The sequence below is a fragment of the Eptesicus fuscus genome, chromosome 4, assembly GCF_027574615.1.
Source record: "Eptesicus fuscus isolate TK198812 chromosome 4, DD_ASM_mEF_20220401, whole genome shotgun sequence".
Lineage (NCBI taxonomy): Eukaryota > Metazoa > Chordata > Mammalia > Chiroptera > Vespertilionidae > Eptesicus > Eptesicus fuscus.
Window position 1 is genome coordinate 53,982,159 of NC_072476.1, and position 25,606 is coordinate 54,007,764.

A 25,606-nucleotide genomic window follows, 5' to 3' on the forward strand; every position below is an offset into this window, starting at 1 on the left:
AATACACCTCATTATTTCCTTCACCCACACTTAATCTTTGTGATGACAACTTAATTAGGTGACAATTCAGAGAGGTTCATGAACTGATTTTTCAGTTTACTGAGTCAACACAGAACCAATTCTATATTCTGGTGTAATATCAAGTCTTGTTTATTGAAAGAAAAAGCAAATTTCACCTTGGAGTTAGACTCTCTTTTCAGGTTTGCTGTGCTGATCCATATACAGTGACTCATTCATCACCAAATGTCTGATGAATGCTGGTGTTTGGGCACAATGCTTTCTGAAATTTTAATTCAGGGCTGTTCACATTTTTGTGAGAGTAAGGTTCATTTAGAATCTAATTTCTTGCTTAGCATTTAGTTTTGATTTCAGGATGCATATTTGAATTAAAAGTTAATAGCTGGTCAATACAGAAAAATCAAGGCAAAATATTGCAAAATGAAGACCTAAAAGAAAGTTAATGTTCTCACTCTATTAGTAGGTAAGAGAAATTTAGCTCAAAGTGGCAAAACGATGAAGATGGGATAACCAATAAGGATCTGAAACACCAATGAAATAAAATATGTTATCAATGTAATTAATTTCCTTCTGAAGAGCTATTATGATTTGATATTTGATTACTTATTGCTTTTCAGGTGAAATACGTCCATGAAAACTTTTATTTATTACATATGAACCAGAGGCCCGGTGCACGAAATTCGTGCACGGAGGGGGATTCTCCCTCAGCCCAGCCTGTACCCTCTCCAATCTGGGACCCCTCAAGGGATGTCCGACTGCCCGTTTAGGCCCGATCCAAGGGCCTAAACGGGCAGTCGGACATCCCTCTCACAATCCAGGACTGCTGGCTCCCAACTGCTTGCTTGCCTGCCTGCCTTCCTGATTGCCCCTAACCGCTTCTGCCTGCCAGCCTGTTCACCCCCTAACCACTCTGCTGCCAGCCTGTTTGCCCCCAACTTCCCTCCTCTGCCGGCCTGGTTACCCCTAACTGCCCTATCCTGCAGGGTTGATCACCTCCAACTGCCCTCCCTTGCAGGCCGGGTGCCTCCCAACTGCCCTCTCCTGCTGGCCATCTTGTGGTGGCCATCTTGTGTCCACATGGGGGCAGGATCTTTGACCACATGGGGCAGCTATATTGTTTGCTGCAGTGATGATCAATCTGCATAGTACTCTTTTATTAGATAGGATAGAGGTCTGGTACAGGGGTGGGGGCCAGCTGGTTTGCCCTGAAGGGTGTCCCTGATCAGGGTGGGGTTCCCTTGGGGCGTGGGGCAGCCTGAGCGAGGGGCCTGTGGTGGTTTGCAGGCGGGCCACGCCCCCTGGCGATGCAAGCAGAGGCTCTGGTATCTGGAATTTATTTTCCTTCTACAATTGAAACTTTGTAGCCTGGAGCAGAGCCAAGCCTGGGGTTCCCTCCGAGGCCCGCAGCCATTTGTGTTGGGGTTATAATTGAAACTTTGTGGCCTTAAGCGGGTGGGCCCGGCTAGGGTGTGCGGAAAGCTTTGCTTCCCCTGTTGCCGGCGGCAACCCTGGCCTGCTCTCTCAAGCTCCATTCTGCCGCCATTTGTTTGAATTTGTTTACCTTCTATAATTGAAACTTTGTAGCTTGAGTGGAGGCTTAAGCCTGCAACGGCTGGCAGAAAGCTTGGCTTCCTCTGTTACCTAGGAAACCTTGCTCTCTGTGGCTGTAGCCATCTTGGTTTGGGTTAATTTGCATACACGCTCTGATTGGATGGTGGGCGTGGCTTGTGGGCGTGTCGGTGGTATGGTCAATTTGCATATTTGTCTATTATTAGATTAGATATGAACCAGAGGCCCGGTGCCTGAAATTTGTGCATGGGTATGGTTCTTAGGCCTGGCCGGCAATCAGGGCTGATTTGTTGGGCTACTGGCAGGGCGATCAGGGTCACCCCCCTCCCCCCCATGGCACTGCCTTGACTGTTCTGGGGCCTGTGGGCTGGGGCAGCTCCTACATTGAGCGTCTGCCCCCTAGTGGTCAGTGTGACCAGTCGTTCCACCGGTCATTCCACCAATCGATCGATTTGCACATTAGGCTTTTATTATATAGGATAGAAACCCACACAGGGAACTTGTACTGGAACCTTTAGTTCAGATCCAGTTTGCTTCCAATCAGATTCTGTAGCTCTTGTTAAAACTCCATTTGAGTGAGAGGGCATGTCCTATTTTGTTTATCATCATATCCTTAGTGTATAGGATAATGCCTAACACAGATTAGGCACTGAATAAATATCTCGAGAATGAATTCTGATAAACCCCAGACTAGCTGTCAGTATTCTAACAGGCACATTTCTAAAATATCGAGGCATTTTAAAGTATTTTTTTAATCTAGCAAAGTTGATATCTTAAAGAATACTATAAGCATTATGAGTATAGAGATGCAATTTGCCAGGTGGCTTAGGATACCTGTATTTTGATCCAAATAAGCCCAATAAATCTTTACATGTTTTAAAAAATAAATCTATATATGTTTTAAAAGTTCAGCCAGCAGCATTTTAGCAGGCTGGATTTTCTAAAACTGAGGTACCAGCAGTATATTCGGGCAGTGTGTGTGAACATTCTGATCATTCTGGTCATATGCAGAGAAAGTAAACTGAGAAAGCAGTGGGCACACTGGGCCACAGTTCCCGTGTTTGTAAAAGACACTGTTAGAGTAAATAGTGGTAAGCCCTTTGTGAAGCCAAAACTAGCCTTTCGTCTCTTACGTAGGCCAAGTCTTTAGGACTTGAATGAATTCCAGGAACTGCTATTTTCAAGTCTTGTTGCTCAGTGTAGTCATAGTATTAAAAAAGCAAACAAGGTTTCTGTTGAATCTAAGAGAACTATTAAAGTACAGTTTAACATACTGTGATATCTTCTCTACTAGGATGAAACCAGAAAAGCCTAATTTTTTTGGTATTCTAACTACAGTAAATTTAAACCTGCCACTGTATGCAGAGTCTATTAACAACCTTAGTTCTGCATTCAGTGTTAATTTGCAGCTGAAGAAATTGATCAGAATACAGGACATTTATTCTAAATAAAACATTGTATTGGAACGTGTCCAACCTACCTAAGAAAGTGATTACATCTCCTTCAAGTTTTTCACCTTTTGCACTCGGATGTCGAGTGTGACTCGACACAGTTAGCATTAGAATAAAGGAATCGAGAAAAAAGCAAGCGAGTACAAAGGGTTAAGAGATTATTCAAGTATAAATTGAATGCTAGGGTTTGCATTTTAATACTCTCACATAAAAATTAATTTTCTCTCATTATATGTGAATACCTTGCGCACTGGCTTGAAGATGTCTATAATTTCCCCACTGGAAAAGTTCATCACAAATCCTTGTACTGGTTCTTGATCCCCAAAGTGAGGCTTCCCATTCACCACAAAGAGCAAACCTGTGACAAGATATTCCATTAACTATTCTTTACAATATGGATAAGACTGGCCTTCAAAGACATGTATGTACATTTACACAAACAATAAATATTGGGTCAATCTGGTCCCTACAACTGGCAACCAAAGTAGAAAATAAAACACTTAGCAAATGTCTTCTTCTGAGTAATAATAAGATCAGGTTATGAGAATAAGCTCCTTGTAATAGGAAAATCAGAAAAAGCTAGGCCTGTTCTACTTAGGAAGTCAGTGGAAATCAGGAATACATACATAATATATATAGATATAGATATAAATGTAGATATTGATATAGAGATAGATGTAGATGTAAATATAGATATATGACATAAAAATATAGGTATAGACACATAGAGATATCACAGGCATCCTAAATAGGTATTGGGAAGAGTCAGGTTATTTAAGCAAATCATTTTAGAGTATCAGATCTTTAAAAAATTATATAATATCTGCTATAGTTAAGAGAAGAATTAGAGGAAAATATGCTAAGGACATAAGTTATAGTATAGGGAGAAGAATGGTTTGAAAATGTGAGATGCATATTTCAGATTACCAAAGATATATATTTTTCATAATTTAAAAAATTAAACCATTTTATTTTTATTAATTCAATGAATACTCTCTTTAGGAAAATTTTATTTCTTAGTATAGTAGTGTTTATCCAAAATAATAGAAATTATGATGTCTTGGTTAAGTAAGTACTTCAGATGATGAAAATTACATTTTCAAAGAATTAAAATATACACAACACTAAACCACTATTGAAGATATTTTTATCTTCCTTTAAGGATTTCAGAATAGGGTTCTTTAGCATATCACAGTAAAAAAATCAACATTGTGAAAATCAAATACTATTGTGCAATATTGTAAAGAGAATTCCAATTGTAATACATGTCATCTTTGGTTTAAATTCTGTTTTTAATCAGATTTCCTCTCATCTTCTCTCCTGATGCTTTTTCTCTTCACATTTGATTTGTTTTTATTCACTAGGAACTTGATCACCCTCTTTATTAGGTCAATGGTCTTGCCAAATTTATTCTTTAACCATGAGGTAAAAATAAAAATGAGACTATCTCTTGTAAGGATATTAATGATATTAATATCACTTTTTATTATTTATTATTTATTCTGTGGGGAAGCCAAACTAGCTCCTTACCCAGCCACCTGCATCCCTTTATTTCATGTCCTAAATAAACTGGAGGCTGCTTGGGGAGATAGTAGCCATAAGCAACTTTAAAGGCATAAAAATATAAATATTATAGTAATAGCTATAAATAGCAATGCTACTTTAATATAGATATATTTAATAAAACTTATGGCAAAATTATATGCACATTTTAGAAATTAAATATCCTTTCAAAATGTTCAGTAAGTATTCATTATTTAAAGAAATATTATGCTAAGTTATCTTGTAGTATGAATCAAGTGGATCTTATTTTATGAGTGTAGATAATTTTTTCTGGTTTTCCTCAAGTCAAGAAAATCTGTTTTGCAAATGAGAAAAAATTTCCAAATTTTACTGGTCATTCCTCCTGGCATTTAGACATAAGCCTCACTTTACATATTTATCTTTATTAAAAAAATTGGTCACCCCTTTTAAAAGTATGTCAGAGGTATTTTGAATACTGATTTTATCAGGCATATATCATCTGTTGATGATGTGAGAATCCATAATATTAATTATTTACTAACTAGAGCAGATGATCATAATCAAGGAAAAATAAAAATCAATATTTGGGAAAACATTTTTAACCCATTACAAACAGTAAAATCTTTGAGTTCTTCATTATTTTCATATAAAACTCCAGTTGAAACTGATTTACAATGAACTAACAGTTTAAAAATTATTTTAAGATCTAATATATAAGGTATCTTCAATCCTTTAAGAAAAAAATTATAAAAAGAGCATGTGAAGCTAAGACAAATACTTTTTAAGAATGGAGTGTAGTATGACAAAACACAAAAATAAATTAAGGTAAAATACCTGGTATATATGAAATTGCAAATACATTTCTTCCAAATGATGCATGCTTAATCTCTCGCACAAATTCTTTGGTGTCAGTTTTAAAACACTGGATCCGACCATTTTCCCTGTCTGCCACACATAATTGACCCAAATGAGGCACAAGGGCCAAGCTGTGAGGAACGGTAAACTGGCCTGGTGCGGGATTGCTCCCTGAAGATTCTACAAAACACAGAGAAACCTCAGGTATATAATTTGTAATAGCACCAAAAGTCTGACTCTACAGTTTTGTTTTCCAGATTCATGACAGTAAACCATTAAATATCTGGAACCAGGGGGAAATAGGGTAAAGCAGTTTATACATTTATTCCATTAATATCTCTTACCCACAAACACATTAGATATTTACTCTCTATTTGGATAAAATCTGGGAGTAGAAGTATTCTTTTTCCTCTTATAAGGTGTGTAGGGGTGTGTGTGTGTGTGTTCGCACGTGCGCACACGCCAGGTAGATGCATATAGAGGCCCTGTTTCTCTACTACAGGGGACAATGGCATCCTAAAGGACGTGAGGGGTACCAAGCTCCTGTTCCTAGTGATACTGGCTAGGAATTACAATTAGAGTCTTAGTGGGTACCTTCTCCCCACTGTGTGATGAACGTCCCACTTGGAGAAAACTGCACAATCCGACTGTTGCAGTAACCGTCTGACACATAGATGGCTCCGGTGTCCGGATCCACGGCCACATCGGTGGGTTGACAGAAGTGATTCTGGTCACTGCCTGGTTGCATGCTCCTTCCCAGGATTAGCAGGGGGCCTGCCTTGCTGTTTGGATCCAGTTTGAACACCTTTTTCAAAAGGAACAAAAGCCTCACTGCATGGTTATCACTGACACACACCCACGTGGCTAAGAACACTTGCACAGGCAATTAGAGTGTAAGCTCCCAGAGACTTACTTAAAACAAGATACTTTTTAAGAACTGGAGATCATCTGGTCCGATTCCTTCATTAGATAAGGGAGGACGATAGAGATTAATTGGTTTGCTCAAGGTCAGCCAGGTAATTATTAGTGAATGAAGACTAGTACAAGGATGTCCTGTTCCATCCACACCTATTCCATGCACTCATCTTTCCTTAGCTAACAATGCTCTCCAGACAATACATGAGCAATAAACGTTTACCGAGATAATGTTTGAAGACCCTGGTAGCTATGTCTTCTGAGTTCTAGCATTTCCACCTCTGCCCCCCTAGTTTCTCTAGTTCTTTGCTGCCTACTCTAAAAACAGGTATCAAATGTGAATTCTGCTTCTAAGGGAAAAACTTATGACTATTCTGTGATTGAAATATAACTTCTTTTAAAAAGGACAGAATTTTAATGTTTAATACATAAACATGAATGTACCATAGACCTAGTCTTCAATTTAGTGAAGATGAGGAAAAGAAAATAGAAAGCACAAGGAATGAAATAGAACTAAAACCTGAGGACAGAGAAAAGCAAAGAAAATATGGAAGCAAAAAAGGAGGCTGGCACTAAGGTTCCTGCCAATTCAAAGGAGAGAGGTGACTTGATCATTTACGAGTAGCTTTTCCTCGCACTAACTTCTAAGAGAAATATTTGAGATGGGGCTGCTCCTTATAAACTAACTGGGTCACAGGAATGATGCAGGTAAGGCAGAGCGTTTTGAAAGCAATACTTCATGATCTTCTATTTGAATAACTGCCAAATGGAAGATAAATTACCTGATGCAGAGCCACATCAGTGACCCAGTAATTTCCATCTTTATCCACACTCAAGCCATGTGGCAAGTAAAACCTGCAAAATAAGAATAACTGTCTTAAATATATATTAATTTCCAAAGCATGTGTACAATGAATGTTTTGGTAATTAACCAATAAAGACAATATAAATTAATAAATTGATAAATGTATACCAGCATTACAATAGAAAAGACCAAAATGAATTGTTATATGAAAATACTTGTTATAAAAAGAGATATCCTTATGACAAATCTTAAGCAATAATCATTTAAAATTTTATATAAAATTACAAATATTTATTGTAAAGCATGGTATGTTCAATTTAAAAACAATTTCTCATGATCTCACTCATTTGTGGAATATAATGAACAACATAAACTGATGAACAAAAACAGATCCAGAAACAGAGAAGCATCGATCAGACCATCAAACCTTAGAGGGAAGGTAGGGGAGGGTGGGGAGAGATCAACCAAAGGACTTGTATGCATGCATATAAGCAAAACCAAGGGACACAGACATCAGGGGGGTGAGGGCATGAGTGTGGTGGGGAGTGGGGGGGAGAAATGGAGGGATAAGGACACATATGTAATGCCTTAATCAATAAAGAAAAAAAATTTAAAAAACAAGTTCTAAGATCATACATATTAACCTCTTAGAAATGTGCATAAACAAATTTGTCTAGAGAAATAGAAATTGATTTATATAGTTTGAATCATTTAAATACACTGCAAGATAATATAATTCTATAGGAATATAGGACATCAATATATGACTCAAAAGCTTTAAGAGTGCCTACTAAAGACAGTAAGACCCAAAGAAAACAACTTCCAGCAGACTTGGGCTGTGCCCATCCAAGCAAAGTCAAGTGGTGTGCCGGATAACCATTTAAGAAGGTGAATCTATTTAACAATCAATTGGGATGATCTGGGTAAGCGAATTATAAACTAATGTAGGTCAAAACTCACAGGCTGAAGGAACTTGGACAGAATTAACAAACACATGGACAATATCTTACTATGGTGTGGTCCAAAGACATCGGACAATCTCCAAGCTATGTTCGTCGGCGTCTGGCCTTAGCATCATTGCTGGCACTACACATTTTTTTTTTTCACGAGCCAAGGCTGAGATATTAATTCACTGAACTAGATCTCTGTTTTGGTGACTGAATGTAAGAGTTATGATATGATTTTTACATAACACGCCACTATTAGCCAACTCCATTTAGCAGCCATTGCTCTGCCCTCCTCTTTAATTCCTTTCTGGAATGAGAATGCTCCTGGTTAATGGGCGGGGCATCAAGGAGACAGGTTCAGACGCACTGAGTGGTGGAGCTGGTATTAGAATTCGTTCCCTGACTCACAATCTTAGAATCCTATAAAAATCTAATTATTGCCATCTCCATAAGCAGCTGCATTCAAAAGAGGGAGCTCCCTGCCTTTCAAAGAAGCTGGCTCTCCCTGTGCCCAAGCAGATGGAGAGGGAACAGTTCCTGAAGATGCCAGGTTCAAATGGTTGAGGACACTCTGTAAGCAGGTGACCTTTCTTTCCATGACCATAAAGTGTCAGCCAACTTTTTTTTTTTTTGGCTGCCAAATCCCATCCAGGAATAAGATCAAATAATGAGTGGCTTTCAATGCCAAATTACCTATGCATACTGAGGAAAGATAAAAAGGACATTTGTTCAGTCTTCACTTTGAGATGGAAAGACAAATGCCTTCTTTCTTAACAGTATTTACTTGATGAGTTTGGTTATATAACTTTTCTGCTGAATAATTTTTTAAAAAATCTTCAGATGTAGCTGAGCACAACTCCATTAGCTATGTGTATCCATGGCTCTCCCAAGCCTGACTACCAATTAGAATCACCTGGGGAATTTTACAAGTATTTTGATGTCCAGGCCTCATCCCAGACTATAGGTGAATCTAATTTTTTTAAGTTTCCGGGTGATTTTAATATTCAGTCAGGGTTTAGAATATGCTACTTAGAAATTGAAAGATGAGATGGCCCAATTAGTCACCTGCTTTTTTGTTGTTAATCCTCATCCGAGGATATTTTTCCCCATTGATTTTTAGAGAGAGTGGAAGGTAAGGGGAGAGACACACAGAGAGAAACATCGATGTGAGAGAAGCACATCGATTGGTGCCTCCCACAGGCTCCCCAAATGGGGCCAGAGATCAAGCCTGCAACCGAGGTATGTGAGTGTCCTTCACCGGAATCGAACCCACAACCCTTCAGTCTGAGGGCTGACACTCTAACCACTGAGCAAAACTGGGTAGGACAGCCTCCTGCTTTCTTGAGCTATGCTTTCTCACCACCGCTATACAACATACTCTTCCCAAGACCAGACCCAGTGATGCACTTTGTACCCAGTACCCTATGCAGTACATGCCTTAGTAACAACATAAACACTTCAACTCACAGATTTTTCCCACTGGATTGGAGAACTGCAGCAGTATTTGGATCGATGACAAGAATAGTGTCTTCTTCAATTGGCCCAAGTCCTCTTTGCTGGTAAACAAACTTGCTGTCAAACGAGCTTTAAAAAAGATTAGAATAATAAATAAATAAACCAAGTCAAAGAACTTGAGAATGCAGACTATTTACTTGAGATTCTAAATACAGAGTAAAAAGAAGAGCTCAGATGTATCTGACTTCACTCTGTCCTGGACGGTTCAGCACCCTGGATTATACACACAGCAGCAGCCTGCAGAACTGTGCCACTCAGAATGGCCACGGAGCAGCATGGGAGCTACTGGAGATGCAAAGTCTCAGGTCCCAGTGAATCTGAATGTGCAGCTTCACACCATCCCCACATGACTCATAGGCACGAGAGTTTGAGGAACACTACCTGTAACTCTTAAAGTAACTAATATTTTTTAAAAGGTCCTCAAAATATTTTAATAGTTACTTTATTTCAAATTACAAAAGAAAGCATAACTTACTTTAATTTTCTCTGTGATGATAAAGGAAGTATAAATGATAGCAGGAAGGGTAGTGATAAAAAATGGGTTGCTATTGTACTAGCCATAGATACAACATACAAATCATATGAAAAAAATCTGAATGACATCAAATATTTATGGAGACATATTGGTACTTTGGAAAACCAACAACTAGACTGCTCAAATCTGCATGCAGTACAGCTGTTGATCAGTTGGTTGGTATTTTTATGGAACTTATGTAGAGTCCCAGTAGAACAAAAATTTCAAAATATAATCTGTTGCCATTAAGAATATACATCACACAATTAGGTGAGCATCTTGACTATTATAGTCTTTTGGGTATATTTTTCCTGAAAGATAACAATAAGTCCCTGAGGTAGTTCTTATTAATGACCCATTCAATTGAGTACAAAATATTGATTCAGCTTTGTCAACCTAAAACTGAAGTAATACTGGTTACATATGTCATTATGTGTAGTTAAAACCACACAACAATATGCAGAAAAAATATACATAGGTTTATGAAGTGGAAGTGACATCACCAACAGAGCAGATTTTATAAGATATTCATGGGATCATTATTAAATTGAAACGTGACATTTTATTCGTAGTGCACAAGGTGTTATTAAATCAGGAAAGTCTGGTAAAGGGCAAACATGAACTCTCTCTCTTTTACTACTGTGAGATACCAAAGAGTTTACGCTATATCTGAAAGTATTTTCAATATGAATTTTTATACTACAGACATCATAACTAATTTTCTAGAGAACAAAGGTACCAGGTTCAGTTATCAATGATGTTTTCTTCCCAACCTGACCATGAGATTGGATATCAGTTCAGCATAGTTGAGACTCGCAGTATGCTGTAAGTTTCACATTCGTGTGTAATAGGACGAAGTCTCTTCATTTATTGTCTCTTATAGTGTAAGTCTTATGTTCTTCATTATTTAGAAATATTCCAGTGCTTTGCAATGGCACAGTGGCAATCTAACTTATGTGAGAATTATGCTTTCCCTGACTATAAGAAAAGTCTGGTTTCCCTTTTTCTTAAATTGAAATTTTTAGATAATTGTAGACTCACATGCAGTTGTAAGAAATAATACAGAGTGATTCCTTGTACATTTTACCCAGTTTTCCCAAGCGTAGCATTTTGTACAACTATAGTACAATATCATAACCACGATACTGATACTGATAAAATCCACTGGTTATATTTAGATTTCCCTCTTATATTCCCTAATTGTTTTTTATTCTTGCAGTTTATTTGCTTGGGCATGGACTATACTAGTATATTACTAGTCCCCACATAGGAGTTAGTAATATGGAAAGTTGCCATATCTTCATAAATCTTACCAAGTGCTATCACTGAACATGTAGACAGTGATCTGACCCACTGCTGGCTGGTAGTAATAGTGCAGTCCAACTGTATATCCCGATAAACCGGGAGCGGATCAAACCTCAGCATACCTAATGTCACCTCTTATTTGTAAAATGAAAAACTGAACAAGAAGCCTAATATTTTTACTTGCTCGTGATTTCCTCAAGAAATGGGCTGCAATAATTCTGGAAGATAACTGCCCCCTTGGTTTGTCCTGTCATTCACTTAAATATTCACCATCAGTCCTAAATCTCTGGTCCTAGGGTCCTACTATTTTAGGAAATGACATTCGTACAACTTATAGATCGGGAGAAAGTACAAAGGAGACCCCCTCCCCCAGGAATAGATACTGAACTCTAACTTAAAATTATTTTTATAGTTCCAGCTTATTTCTCCAGCACTCAAATATTTCAAAATGTAAACTTTAACTCACTGGAAGCCATGTCTCTCAGAGTCAAGAACATGAAATGTTGAACTTGTCAGTCAGATGGAATGAAACTGTTGTAGCTGATATATAGGTAGGGGAAAAAACATCCTTTATCAATGGCACTGTTCTGTACTGCCCACAAATGTAGGAAAAAAATGTATCAAGTCATTGATGCTTTGCTGTCATAAACACAATTTGTGTGTGGGCATCTCTACTCATAATCTAGAAATGTCAAATTTCTAGTGGTGGTAATATATAGTAGCTAACTCATATGAGGATCATTCCCTTTCATTTCATTATTCACTTGTTAGTGGTGGTATAGTAAATTGTGAAATAGCAAATGAAGGAACCAAGAAAAAAATAAGTAACAAAACTAAATAAGCTACCGAATAAATAAATCAGGTATTTTAAATAAAAAATTGGATACACAGAAAATATCAGATCTCAGTTTATCAAAGTATCTTTCTCAGTAGCATATCACAATGTAACAACAATTTAGTTTGTGTGCTTTTTTAAGACTCTTGGTTATCATAAATTACCCTCCTGTCATTAGTGTGTACAGAGGGCATTTTATGTGATGCTTTAGACTAGCCACTTTTCCTACAGTATATAGCCTTATGATTATTATTCACGGTATTACTATCATTCTGCTATATCCATTAAAGGATCTCAGTGATTAGACAAGTTCTTGAATTTACTGTTTAGAGAATCTGTTCATTTAAAGACCACCTCTCAAAACAGAGAAAAAAATACAAAGTAAATATGACAAAACAAAAAACAAAGATGACATCCTACTTATATTAGCATCATTTAAATATATCAATTTACTTCAGAAACGTAAAAAGCAAATAATAAAATTCTAGAATTCTTAGGATGATTACAGCTTTAAAGAAATTAACCACAATATCTCTCTCTCTCTCTCTCTCACTCTCTCTCTCTCACACACACACACACACAATCTGCCCAATAAACTAGTTTATAAACTCTGTTGTAATTCACAGAAAGGTAACCTTTGAATAGCTCACAAATGGATGTCAAACTACAAGAGCTGGCTACAGGGTTGCTATAGCAAAGTGCTTATTTGGTGTTCTAAAGCAGCTAGCCCGGGTTATATGTTGCAGAGAAGTCTTTATTTCAACCACATTTAACTTTTTACAGGATATAATAATACCCTGCACATTTCACCGTGCCTGGAGCGCTGCTGATCTTTGTTTGCTTCTTAAGAAAAAGCACTCAGCTGAAAAGACTGAACTGTGGCCTGTGGGCCGGAATTCATCAGTTCTTTATTTTTAGCAGTTTGAATCCACCACTAATGATTTTGCACATTAGCAGCTAATCAAACAGTTTAGATAAGGCCGGGAAGAAATGCTCTGCTGTGGTCATACAGAGAAAGAACTAGAGTAAGGAGAAAATAAACTTCTGTGCCATCAATCCAAATTAAGGGAAACAAAATAAATAATAGCAACTGAAGAGAGAAATAAAATATAATGTTGTAATTATATAAATTAAGAAGCTGGGGAAAGAGCCATAGGTTTTCAAGTGAGAATTTAAATGGAAATGTATCCTCAATGTTAGGAAAGCAAAGACATACCATACAAAGGCTAGAGGTTTTAAATGGAGTAAATTTAATACTATGTTAAAAACACTTACTTCTGAATATATACACATGGCAAAAACCCCCTGTGAGGAGAGAATGTGGGCAGAGAAAGAAACCAGCGTGAGTATTCGGTGCCCTGATGGAGCTAGCAGGAGAGATGTCACAGGCAGGAATGAAAAAAAAAACAAAGGACGAGGTATCAGGGCACTGGGCTCTGGTCCGTTAGGGTGGGCACTTGGGGATGAGTCACTTAGCACTGGTTTTTGTTACTCAACGGAGTAAGGCGCTTATTAAAGGCCTTATTTTTTGGACTAGGGAACTTGAGAGTTAGCGAGTTCAAATGTCTTGATGCAGGTCTCAAGGCTAGGAAATGATAACCAAGATTCAAACCCAGGTCTCCTGTCTTTAAAGAAGAAAAAAAGTGGTCTTCTCTTACTGGGAATGTACTCTATTAAATTTAATGTAAATGTGGGAGACACGGAAGAAGTTACCTAACCAAGAAGAATGAGAGGAATGGGTGTAAAACTGGAAGCAAGTAGCTAGAGGACAATGGGAAATGGCAATCTGCCAGAGAAGGGTGGGAAATGGAAACGTTGTTGTAGATTCCTTACAATTTTCTCTCAGATAGTAAGGTACTAAGGTACCGCTCAGTCACTTTGAGTTCTGTTTTCCAGGCACAATTAATTCTTAAGGTATGAAAGAATTTGCAGATGTAGATGCAGAACCTCAAGCTGGTATCTTAAATGAGTCACCAGAAAACTAGTGAGGCAAATCTTGAACTGAGTTTCCTGCCAGTTAGGAAGCAGATAGATTTCTGAAATAACTGATCTTGTCAAAATTCTATAAAGCATTGATGAAGAGAAGGACTGAGAGCTATCTGGGGGGGCAAGTGGAAGAAGATTCCCAGAAGACTACATCTCTAAGAACATTTGTTTAACCAACCATTCGACTATTCAGATTTTATAAACAACATTTATGAAGATATGACAGGCATGCTCATCCAACAGATCTAATACAAACAAGGCTGGGAGGGATAGCTCACTCTCTGGTTAATTAAGAATAAAATGATATCTGAAAACTGAAACAGTGCTAAATCTACTAAGGTGAAATGTAACTGGAATAAAGTCTTGCATTTAAAAAACACTCTATGAGTATAAATTTCCAGTAAAAACTCGAGCACAGTTTATAAAACATATTTGGAGATCTTAGCATATTATGAGTCCAACACAAGGCAACAAGGTGGTGATATTCTTGCTGAAGAAAAGTCAATACAATCGTTTATACTAATAGATACCCAGAATACACGTCAAGGAAAGTAACTGTATTGCTGAGCAGATACGACGTGAGGTGTTGTGGCCACTTCTCAACCAAACCCTTTAAGAGGCTGGGAAACCAGAGCACTTTCAGATGAAAGTATCATGTCAGCATCAAGACTGGGTGAGGGCCTGCGGGTATTTAGTCTGCAGAAGATAAGGCTGTCTTCAAATAGGCAAATAACTGCCCTGGGTAAATGGGAGGAAATTCATTCTGCATCAGGCTGTCATGAGATGGAGTTAGGGACTCAGATTTGAGATTAACATAATGAAGACCTTTATGACATCTGGATGAGTCCCATAATTGAAGAGTAAGTCTCATCTCTAGGGAATTTCTTGGCACTGAAGTAATTCTAGCACTGGCTGACTGTAGATGATTTTGTAAAGAGATGTCTGCATTAGGCAGGGAGGAGCTGGAGATGAACTATTCATGGTATTACTACAATTCTGGTGGATATGTGCCATTCTGGGTGCCCAATGTCTACTGCACTATTTTGTGCTAATGAAACCTCATTTTTCCTTTAGTTGACCCAATATTTTGAACTTCTCTCTCAGCCCATTATTTTTCGATGATGTCAACTCTACTCTCACATTCCAGGAATAGAACAACAACAACAAAAAAAACACACCTGAAGCTAAGCCAAAGAGTGGATTTCATTCCTCTGCTCACAAAGACTGGTTCAGGGATGGGGGGGACATGGCCTCAGTCAGACTGAAGAATGCTAAAAGACTCAATTTAAGAATTTTTCTATTGAGTTATCAGGGACATAGACTTCACTGTAACTAGTATGATAATGGATTCTCAGGGCCTAAGAAAAGAGCCAATTAGGAGAAAGTGTGTTAAAAAACGGATCCCATTGATACTGTGTGGGCCATCATACCCTTGAAGTTTTCATTTATGCAAACTAATAAATTTCTTCTTTTCCTAAGCTACTGTGTGTTGGGTGTTCTCACTTAATGGTAAAAGAAAGACTCGCAAGTGATACAACTCCCGAGATCTCTTTCAACTCCATGTGAATAAATGAAGGAAGCAAATTTTAATAAATAAAGGAAGCAAATTTTAATACCTAAAAATTAGGGGTAAAACACATGGTTAGGTTTAGTTGGTATGTGATGTGAGTCCCGCACAGTAGAACTTTGACCATAGCTGGATAAATAAAAGAAAGGCCAAGAAGTGAGTCTTTGACAGTGGGGGTGATTTTAAGACAGAAACCCAGGAACAGCTGTTACTGAGCCAGGAGCTACCCAGCTCCTACTGGGAAGCATTTAAACATTAAAGAGCTCTAGCTGCCATGCTGCCCTAACACCAGGGCAGACAAGAGGCTCTTTAAAATTTCATTACACCCTGCTGGTAATAGGTATTTCCTATTTTAGCTGGAAGAAGCTTCTTAAAGTAGCCATATTGAAGTAAGAGACAGAGAGGAAGGAAAACAGAAATCAAATTGAGAAAGGGAGTGACAAACATCTTTCAGGATGTTAACTGGCTTATTATTATTATTACTAGATGCCCAGTGCACAAAATTCATGCACTGGTAGGGTCCGTAGCGGCTGGCAGTGGCTACCGGGTACTCCTTCCCTTCCCCTGGCCGGTCCCACCCCTGGTCAAACTCCCGGGAGAACTCCCGCTTGAAGGGATAATTTGCATACTACGCTTTTATTATATAGGATTTTGGTTGCTATGTTTATTCAGCATGGTTAAGTAGAAGAGTAAGAGCTGATCAGGGATATTGGGTAAGAATGAAGAGTAATAGTACAGACAGATGGTGTGATGATGTCAAAGGAGCTTTGGGTAACAAGTATAATTAGAGATTATTATTAAGTCCAAGCATTGTCTGATACTTAAAGAATAACCTTCTAAAAACTGGGGGACAGAGAGTGTATAGAGTACTTAGCTTTGGTTGAAAGCAAGCCTTGGCCTTATGGAACCTACAATTTTGTGAACATGAGCAATGTCAGGATAGGAAAGACTCCAAGAAAAATTAATGTAGGATTTATCACTACTCTATCCAAGCAGTGGTAGCAATAAGAATGCAATTTCCACACCATCTTAAATTTCCATTGTCTCTCACCAGCCCATCATAAATTCTACAGGAAAGTGCTTTTTTCTTTGTACAGTTCTTGGATACTTAACAAGGGAGAAGAAAAACTATGTACTCCATTTTATTTTATATAATGTGACTTGTGTATGCAGGATGGGTGATCATGTGTAACTGTTCAAAGAACAGAGCTCACAAATCCTAATCTATTTTTCTAAAAAAAGAACGTAACAATGAACAGAGCAATCCACTTCTAATTCCCCTCATGAATGATAAAGCAGACAGTTGCTGAAAGCAGAGAGCTGAGAGCTGGAAGAGCATTTCCTCACAAGCACGGCTGCAAAGGGTGCTAGAGGCCAACTGGCAATACAGGAGAGGCGGAAGGAACGAGGGAGAACAAGGATTCTCACACCTGAAAGGTAGAGATGAAGAAGAAAGGAGAAACAGAGATGCAATGAATTGAACCAGCACATTTGCTCTGAAGAAGTCTAGCGTTTTAAACACCACCACTTTGTTGGTGCCATGTATGAGGGTAAAGACACCAGGGCTTAGGCAATGACACTGGAATTGCTTTACACGTGACACTGGGTATCCAGATGAAAGCTAGATGCCAGGAAAAAGCAGTTTTTCAGTTAGAACCATATGTCACAGAAAATGTTCTTACGTGGTTCTTGTTTCAGAGTCTAGTGTCATCTCCTGCCCAGAGCTGCCTTTTACTGACTCCCTTTTTGTAATAAGCTAGTCCAGCCTCTGCTGTTTACTTGGAATAAATATAACATTAAAATGGAAAACTGGGCTTTGTCCTACTCAACTTTAGCCAGCTGAGACAGCATCAATGGGAGGAAATGATGCCGTAATTTTCTTCTCTGACAAAATGAGGCTAGAAATCCATGCAGAAAACTTGGCAATATTCATTAAAATGAAGAATATGCTACAATGAATAGTAATAGTTTGCCTTTAAAAGCACATGTTAAAATACCATTAGATGTTCAATACTGACTAAGACGATGTACGAGAGATGCATGAATAGGAATATTGAGTTCGATTGTTTCCTTTGAACTCTGAAGTGATCTCTTTCTCCAATCCCATTTTCAAGTGTGACAACTGGAAAGGACAATTAAACAGGAACAAAGCGACCAATCTACTCTGAAATGCTGATTGCATTCCACCTTCAACTGCACAAAGAAAGCTATCGACATGTGTCTGTGACACAGCAGGTTTAGCATGAGGGTAATCAACATCTCTGAAAACGAGGGAAAAGAACCATCGAAGTACTCATGTGGATCCTCAATGTTCCGGACCCTACAGATGTATTCTTGAAAGGAGAAGACTGATCCACTTAATTGATAAGATATCTTAAAATGTACCTTCTGATGTAAATGTGTGATAAAACAAATTAATAAATGGATATTCATTACTCAGGAAATTTAAAATAACCAGCTAAATTTTGGAGCAATCTTTTAAAAAAATTATGTAAATGTGTTTATAACCCTGTAACAGGCAGCATCTCAAAATGGGTACTGATTATTTCTACGCCGGTGGTGGCCAAACTGCTCCAGCCACAGTCCCTAGAGGCTGCTTGCTATCACTGCGGAGGAGCAGTCCGAGGGAATGGGCAAGTCCAGTGGCCTTAGAACAGGCTGCACCCAGTATCAGGAAATAACAAAGTGCTGTATTATAGTCAAAGAGTAACTTTTCACACACTTCCTTTGAAGTCTTAGAATTCCTCAGCCTATTTCTTAACTGCTTTCAGGATTATTCTCCTTAGAAATGTGAAGGTAAGCTTAAAGGGAGCAAAACATGGTAGATAGGCAGAATCACATTGTTATTGCCTTCTTTTTATAAACTAGTTGAAAAAACCACTACTTTGTTTTAAAATGCACTGGTACTTGTCATACAATAAAAGAACAAATATATTTTGCTCACACAAATCAAGTTCAAAAAGAACCTTGAACGTTCTCTCAGCACTATTCTTAGTGTAATGACAAGTGATGCATGCTCTTTTTATTTTATTTTACTCTTTGAAGGAAAAATATTACTTACTTTCCATCCCAGACATGGTCACCTCTGTGGAAAATCACCAGGTTATTCTTAGGGTCCACTGCCACCCCCGAAACCTGGCCTGGTAACAAGTATACTCCAGGCCAATCCAGTGCCTCTTCTACATGGAAGTCTACAAAACAAATCCGTACATTTAGTGTAAACAAGAAAGCTAGTACAGCCTCATGAAGATTCACATTGGTTATAAGAAACTCATGCAGTAACATCACTCGGTGCAAAGAAAAAAATAAATCAAGCCGTGCTCTACAGGATATACCACATGCACATGCCAGGTAGCCTCTGGAGCTATGAATCAGGTAAGCGACTGTGAACTGCTCGGGAATTACATGGTCTCTTTTCCTGTTGATACGAGGCCTATAAAACCTGCTTACCCTTAAATCAGTAAGAACAAATATGAGACCGCCTTCTTCTTAATAAGATTCTTATTTTAATTAGTATCTTTGGAAAATGTGGCCACATGGATGGCATCATTTTAATATAAAGCTTTTAAATGTTGTAAATAAATGCCAAACATGGCCAATTAAGCATCCCTTTCTCTCTCTCAACTCTTGTGTACATTCTGATGTTCAATATACACCAGACCCTACAATAAGCTATCCCTGTACAAGGAACTATATAAGATGCCAATTTCATTTTTTCCTAATTTCAGTGTTCCTATGAAAAATGGGAGTGGGGAGACATCCTCTTTCACTGCTTATATTTCACTGCTTCCTAACCTAAGAAAAAGGAAAAATCACAGAAACTCTGTGACTGAATGACTTCCAAGCCATTCTTTATTTCTGACCAGAATACATTTATAGAGAATAGCTTGGTTCATTTGTGGTAATCCCTTTACAGACATTCGAGTAAAGAGGTATGATGTGTGGAGTAGCTACGCTAAGGATATATAGTTACGAAGGTGCTATGAAATCTGTTGTATCAGTGTCAATATTTCTTCCCCTCCAAAATGCTTCAACAGAGATGCTGAGAGGTAGAAAAGAAGCAATTCCAGTCTCATTTATCCTGCCCACCCTCTGGAGGACGTAGCAACACTGCAAAATCTCAAAGAAGCATTAAAGACGAGGAAGAAAGGGAGGCACAGGGCTTCCATAACTAGCTTCTGGGAACTTGAGAGGACGCCAGTGTGAGAACAAACACTTTAAAATAATTCTCTTGACTATAAAAAATAGTACTTTTTCACTTAAAATATTTTACCTTTGCACACTTACCATTTTTCTTTCAAAAAAATTAACAACGCATAGCACAATCAATAGGATGTTAAAGCAGTTCTGCCTACAAGCTTTGTTGAAGCATCTTTAACAAACATCCCCTTAGTGTGCCGTGTAGGTGAGGCATTATGCTAGATTCCGGGAACACACACACACAAACAAACCCCACCAGAAATAAAACATCGTTTTTGGCCTTGAGGAACGACAAAATTAGAAACAAAAGAAAGCAAACATGTATGGCACAACATAGGGCAGGGAATGTGGGAGAGAGAGGGTCTATAAACCTTCCTGAGGCAGGTCAGGGAGAGGGGAGGGTTAAGGTCAGGCCTGAGAGGTTTCCCAGAAGAAGAAACATTTGTGCTTGCACTTAAAGGTAAGTGGGAGGTTCACTGAGTATAGAAGTGGGGGGAGATCATTTAGATCGGAAAGATCAAAAGAGAGGATGCTTATAACTGCAGAATGTGTTTCAAGTTCTTTATGTAACAGGGAAAGAATGCTTGTGTACCTCAGGTGGGAATCCGGAAGTAGGAGGCAGATGAACAGACCCAGAGATCTAGGTTAGACTGGAAAATGTGTTGTAGACAACATGAAGGAATATGGATTTAAAAATGAATGCATCTGTAGTTCTGAGCTGTGGTGTCTTGCTCTATACTATGATTAATTTTGAGGCATGCTGCAAGTACCTTACCAGTAGCAGTAAAGCACAGAGTTTGGGAATAATTTGCTTTTGAAATATGTTAGCGCACACGAGAATGTCATTCTCACTCACGTGTGCTTTGATATGCCCTCTTGAGTTGGGGAGAAGGGGGGCAGAGTTACAGCTGGCATTTCTAAATTTGTAAACAGTTCTGGGCACAGCAGTGGATGTGAAAGGGGCTGCTCAGATGAATAGCATTCATCATTTATCACGCTTGTCATAATAGGAAGAAAGGACACAAATTGCTGCTACAGGCGGTTGGGAGCCGCTGAAGGTTTTTAAGCATGGAGTGACATGATTAAAACCGTGTTTATGAAAGTAAACTATGGAAATAGGGCATAAGCATAATAATTAGAGATGTCTAGATGGATCAACAGATGGATAAATCATTCCCCAAAGAAAATGTTTTAAATTATTTTAAAGGTGCTTGAATTTCAGGTTGTACTTCATTCATTCTCATCTCAGTTACAGCGTGTCTGTTTGGGGGTCATGATTCTGTACTCATTCGCCATCTCCTGAGGATACTGGATAGGCTCCAAGAAAACCTCGAACCTCACGACAATATACATGTTTAGTTGCTTTAGTCAGATTTTTGAAGCCCAGAGTACGACAAAACTAGATGGAATTTCTCGAGGGCAGGGATCATGTCTTATTCACTGTTTATTCACCAAGGCTTGCATGGGGCCTAGCCTACCACAATGGCCTAATAAGTGCACGAACCTGAATGCGATGCTGGTCTTTCTTGCTTATTATGTTTTCAACTAGCGTTTAAGCAGCCTTATAATTAACTTGTACTACCCTTTTTTTACCCCTGGCACTACGCTAGAGACATTGTGAAGCGACTCAGTAATAAAGGCTAATTGGTGAATTATTTTCATTAAATACAATAAATAGATATTATGGTTCCTGGAACCTTCCTAGTCAGTGGTTCACCAGCTGGTACTGGAAGCGAGGTGCTCATGAAGGTGCAGAGATACTAATTCTGATAGAAAATACGCAATGTCCAAATTAGTACATGGTTCTGGGATCAAATGTAATTTTTTTTTTATTGTTGTTATCCTTCACCTGAGGATTTTTTCCACTGATTTTTTAGAGAGAGGAAGGGAGGGAAGGATAGAGAAAGAGAGAGATGTGAGTGAGACACATTGATTGACTGCCTCCTGCACATGTCCTAATGGGGGCAGGTAATTGCCCTTGACCAGGAATTGAACCTGAGACCCTTCAGTGTCCAAGCCAATGTTTGGCCACTGAGCCATACTGGCCAGGGCTCAAATATGATTTTAATAAAATATTGGAAGTGTTGTGTAAAGAACTTTAACCTAGCTATGAATGATCCCAATAATCACTGACCTTAGATTGATAAGTGCTTGAAAGTCTACAAAAATCATTGACTAATGGGTTGCTAACAAACTATTTTGTCACATATAAGAATCTTTTTTGGTTGGAAATTTTCAAGAAGGAAATTTCAAGTAGAAAACTCAGTGTAAATATGTACACATTTATTTAAAAATATATGCTTTTGGTGAATTTTCAAAACCTAAGTTGCCATCTGAGGAAATATGTAAGAGGTCTAACACCGAGCAAATTGGCTCCTTTAGTACTGAGTCACTGCGAAGGAGAACTGTTTTGTACATGGCAAGAATGTTTGTAGAAATTATATTAAATTTCATTAAAAATATAATTGTACATTTATTAAGATTACCTACTCAAGACCTCAAAATATTCAGGATCTAGGTCTCTGAGTTAACTAGAAATTCTATAATAAAGGAAAACTGTTCTCATCTGTGAACATTAGCTCAGTTAATTGATGTTTTTGCTTCCAGTGTCACCATCTTTTAAATTATTAGGTAGTTAAAGGCTATTTGCTTCAAAATTAAATGATCAAGAATCAAGGCAATAATTTACGACCAGTGGTATGTGTATATGGAATTAATACAGATGTTTTCCCAATCCCAGCCCACCTCTACATGAGAATCATAGAAGGCCAGAACATACTGGCTCATCCCAGATAATTTTCTTATTTCTTAGAAAAGAAACCGTGGGCTTGAGCCAGACTTCAGGCATCAATGTTAAGGATGGTTATTTTCTATTAATAATAATGATTTCTCTAATGAAGAAAAATCTCAAATCCTTATTAAAGAAACTGTATGATAAAATATATTTGGGTTCTAACTTAAACTTAACATTAACAATCACAGAGAAGTTAAAATTTTGAATTCAGACTCCTCTTAGCTTTTATTTAAGAAGTGATTCAGTACATGATTAATTAATTCTGTAGACTTACAGTTTTAATTTGAAAATTAAATACACATTTCTTACACATGACCTTGGGAAGCTATTCCCAACTCCAAGAGTCTGCTGCTCTAAATTCGGATGTCAAAGAATAGGATCATTTCAGAAGAACCCTTGCGTTTATTATAAATAAAGGTAAATGTGCAGCCTCATATTCCACCATGAATTTAGAAAAAAGTTACTACTTTCAGAAAAAAATTAAACATTACTATTAAAATTGTATTAATAAATCACTAAAAGGATTAATGAATTACACCTTTCCAAGAAAAGATTAATGTTAATGATCAATGTTGCTTTCATATGAAATTATTAATGAGCATTTAAAAGGTCATTCATTTATCTGTTACATAAGGACTAAAGGAATTAGATAACGTTCAGAAAAAAATATAATTTCCAACCCAGAACTATGACCTAACCTGAGCATAACTAGGCTCTTCATATTTAATCTTATGGAAAGGATCCTGATGAAATTATTGGAAGACCACAATAAGAACAAAGGGAAGTGGTTGTATTTTCTACACTTGCAAATTCTCCTCTAGTGAGGAGAAGATACATTATTTTGGTCAGGGATTGTTATTCATCCGAGGTGCAGGAATAACTATAATTAACTAAAAGCATAGGGAAAATATTTACCTATGTCAAAAAGAAAACAAGAACTAATTATAATGTTTCATTTAATGGGAGTGAAGTGAGGAAGAGAGTTAAGACATAAGGGTTCAAAGCATTAGCAGAATTTATTTTCTTTTTAAATAAGAAAATTAGATCAGCATTTTGCAAATGAGATCATCTTGGTCAATTTGTTTGGATAGTGATTGAGAAAGCATGACCAAAGGTAATATACAACTACAGTTATTATGATCATAGATGAGATAATGGGATGATTGGAAAAAGGCAGTCATCTTCTTATCTATCTATCCATTATTATCTTTATTTTATTGTGAGGAGAATAACAAAATTATTAAAAAACAAGACTTGGAGCAAGTCTGCCTGACTTTAAATCTTGGTTCCTTGATCTATCTCCTTTCAATGCCTCAGTTTCTTTCTCTCTACATGAATTTATAAATACCATTCTTGTTATGAGGATGAAATGAGTTAATGCATCTAAAACACTTAGCTTGGCTCAGAGTAAGGGCTATGTATGTGCTTGTGTTTATTATTCTCTTCCCTTCCAGCGATTAAAAAATCAGCCAAATGAATGCCTCATTTTACTCTAGAAATACTTCAGATTTGAACCTAGAGGTAAGCATAAGGCTGAAATATGTTAAAAAGTTGGACTCTTGAGTTAAGTAAAACTTGTCCGCAGAAATTAAATTCAATCTAAGTGTATCATAGAATACTTAAAGACTCTGAGTTCCCTTATCTGATGGAAAGCATCACACAAATACAGATTATTTTTAGATGCATCCAGTGGTGTGTAATACATGCTGAATCAGGCTTCCATGTGCTAGCAAATAGTAGTGCAATCAAATTTGCCAGAGAGAATAGCTACTGTGGTTTTTAATGCATTGTTCAATGAATCTAGATTCCAGAAGGCAACTAGAATAAAGACAGCTAACATTTTGTTTCTATTCTATTAATGCTGTCTCAATATAGATATCAAACTAATGATGGAAATCAAAATAATGTTAGGCGTAAAAAGGAGTGCATTTGCTTCTCACTTTACCAAGTTGAATATTTTCACACTGTGCATCAAATATCACAGGCAAATATCAAGGCAGATCAATATAAGTAATCAGAGATTTGAAGAGCCATAAACCCCATTATGATAGAAATCTGTCAAATCATAATTTATCAAATTAGAGTGCCAGACTTTGCAGCTTTCCTACACATTGCAAGAAAATTCTCTCAAAAGATGCTGCTTAAGTTAAAGTAATTACTATTTAGTTCTACTGCATTGGTGTTTAAATTTTTGAAATTTTCATCCAACATGACATTAATGGTAGCAATAATAATCATAATTGTTGTTAACGTATTACAACAATTATTAAATGTTTTCTATGTGCCAGAAACTGTTCAAAGCACTTTCCATGTATTATTTCCTAGGGACCACAGATAAATGGTGTTGCCAGGATTCAAAGCCAGGCTGTCAGCCTCGAGTCTGAAGTGTTCTATGTATATCATACTACCTCCATGGAGTGGTTTTCAATTTTTTGTTTAGACAAATGGAGAGCTACTTGGGCGTGAGGGTGGGAGGAAGCTGTAGTGTGTGCTCCTGTGCATATGTGGCGGGAAGGCTGCAGCTACTTCCTGCTTGAGGCATCCTCTATCCAACAACAGTTGGAAAGCCTATCTGGGCTAGCTGAGCCTGTCAGGAGATTTCTAATACTGCTTCACAACTGTTGGGAGGAGAGTTTTCAGAATAGACTCTGAACCACCAAAGGTCATGAAGACAAGACTTTTAAAAAGAGGGGTTTTGTGATGGCTGCGTTCTTAGAGACACATTGGAGGCACTTAACCATCTTGTTCCTTGGAACGCCAAGGACTTTCTCAGCTCTGCAAAGCTGGAAGATGTCAGTCTACCTTG

At 37.7% G+C, this 25,606-nt stretch overlaps 1 protein-coding gene across 17 annotated transcripts in view; it reads right to left on the bottom strand.

Annotated features, from left to right (window-relative positions):
* Nucleotides 1–25,606, bottom strand: part of PAM (peptidylglycine alpha-amidating monooxygenase) — a 268,465-nt gene that overhangs the window by 14,475 nt on the left and 228,384 nt on the right. For all 17 annotated transcript variants that reach the window (XM_054715025.1, XM_028149816.2, XM_054715030.1 and 14 more), the window contains 6 exons: nucleotides 18,868–18,997; nucleotides 9,552–9,668; nucleotides 7,115–7,187; nucleotides 6,012–6,222; nucleotides 5,397–5,597; nucleotides 3,281–3,396 (listed from right to left, as the gene is read on the bottom strand). In XM_054715025.1, the coding sequence (XP_054571000.1) occupies nucleotides 3,281–3,396; nucleotides 5,397–5,597; nucleotides 6,012–6,222; nucleotides 7,115–7,187; nucleotides 9,552–9,668; nucleotides 18,868–18,997 (848 nt within the window). The remainder of the gene's footprint in view (nucleotides 1–3,280; nucleotides 3,397–5,396; nucleotides 5,598–6,011; nucleotides 6,223–7,114; nucleotides 7,188–9,551; nucleotides 9,669–18,867; nucleotides 18,998–25,606) is intronic.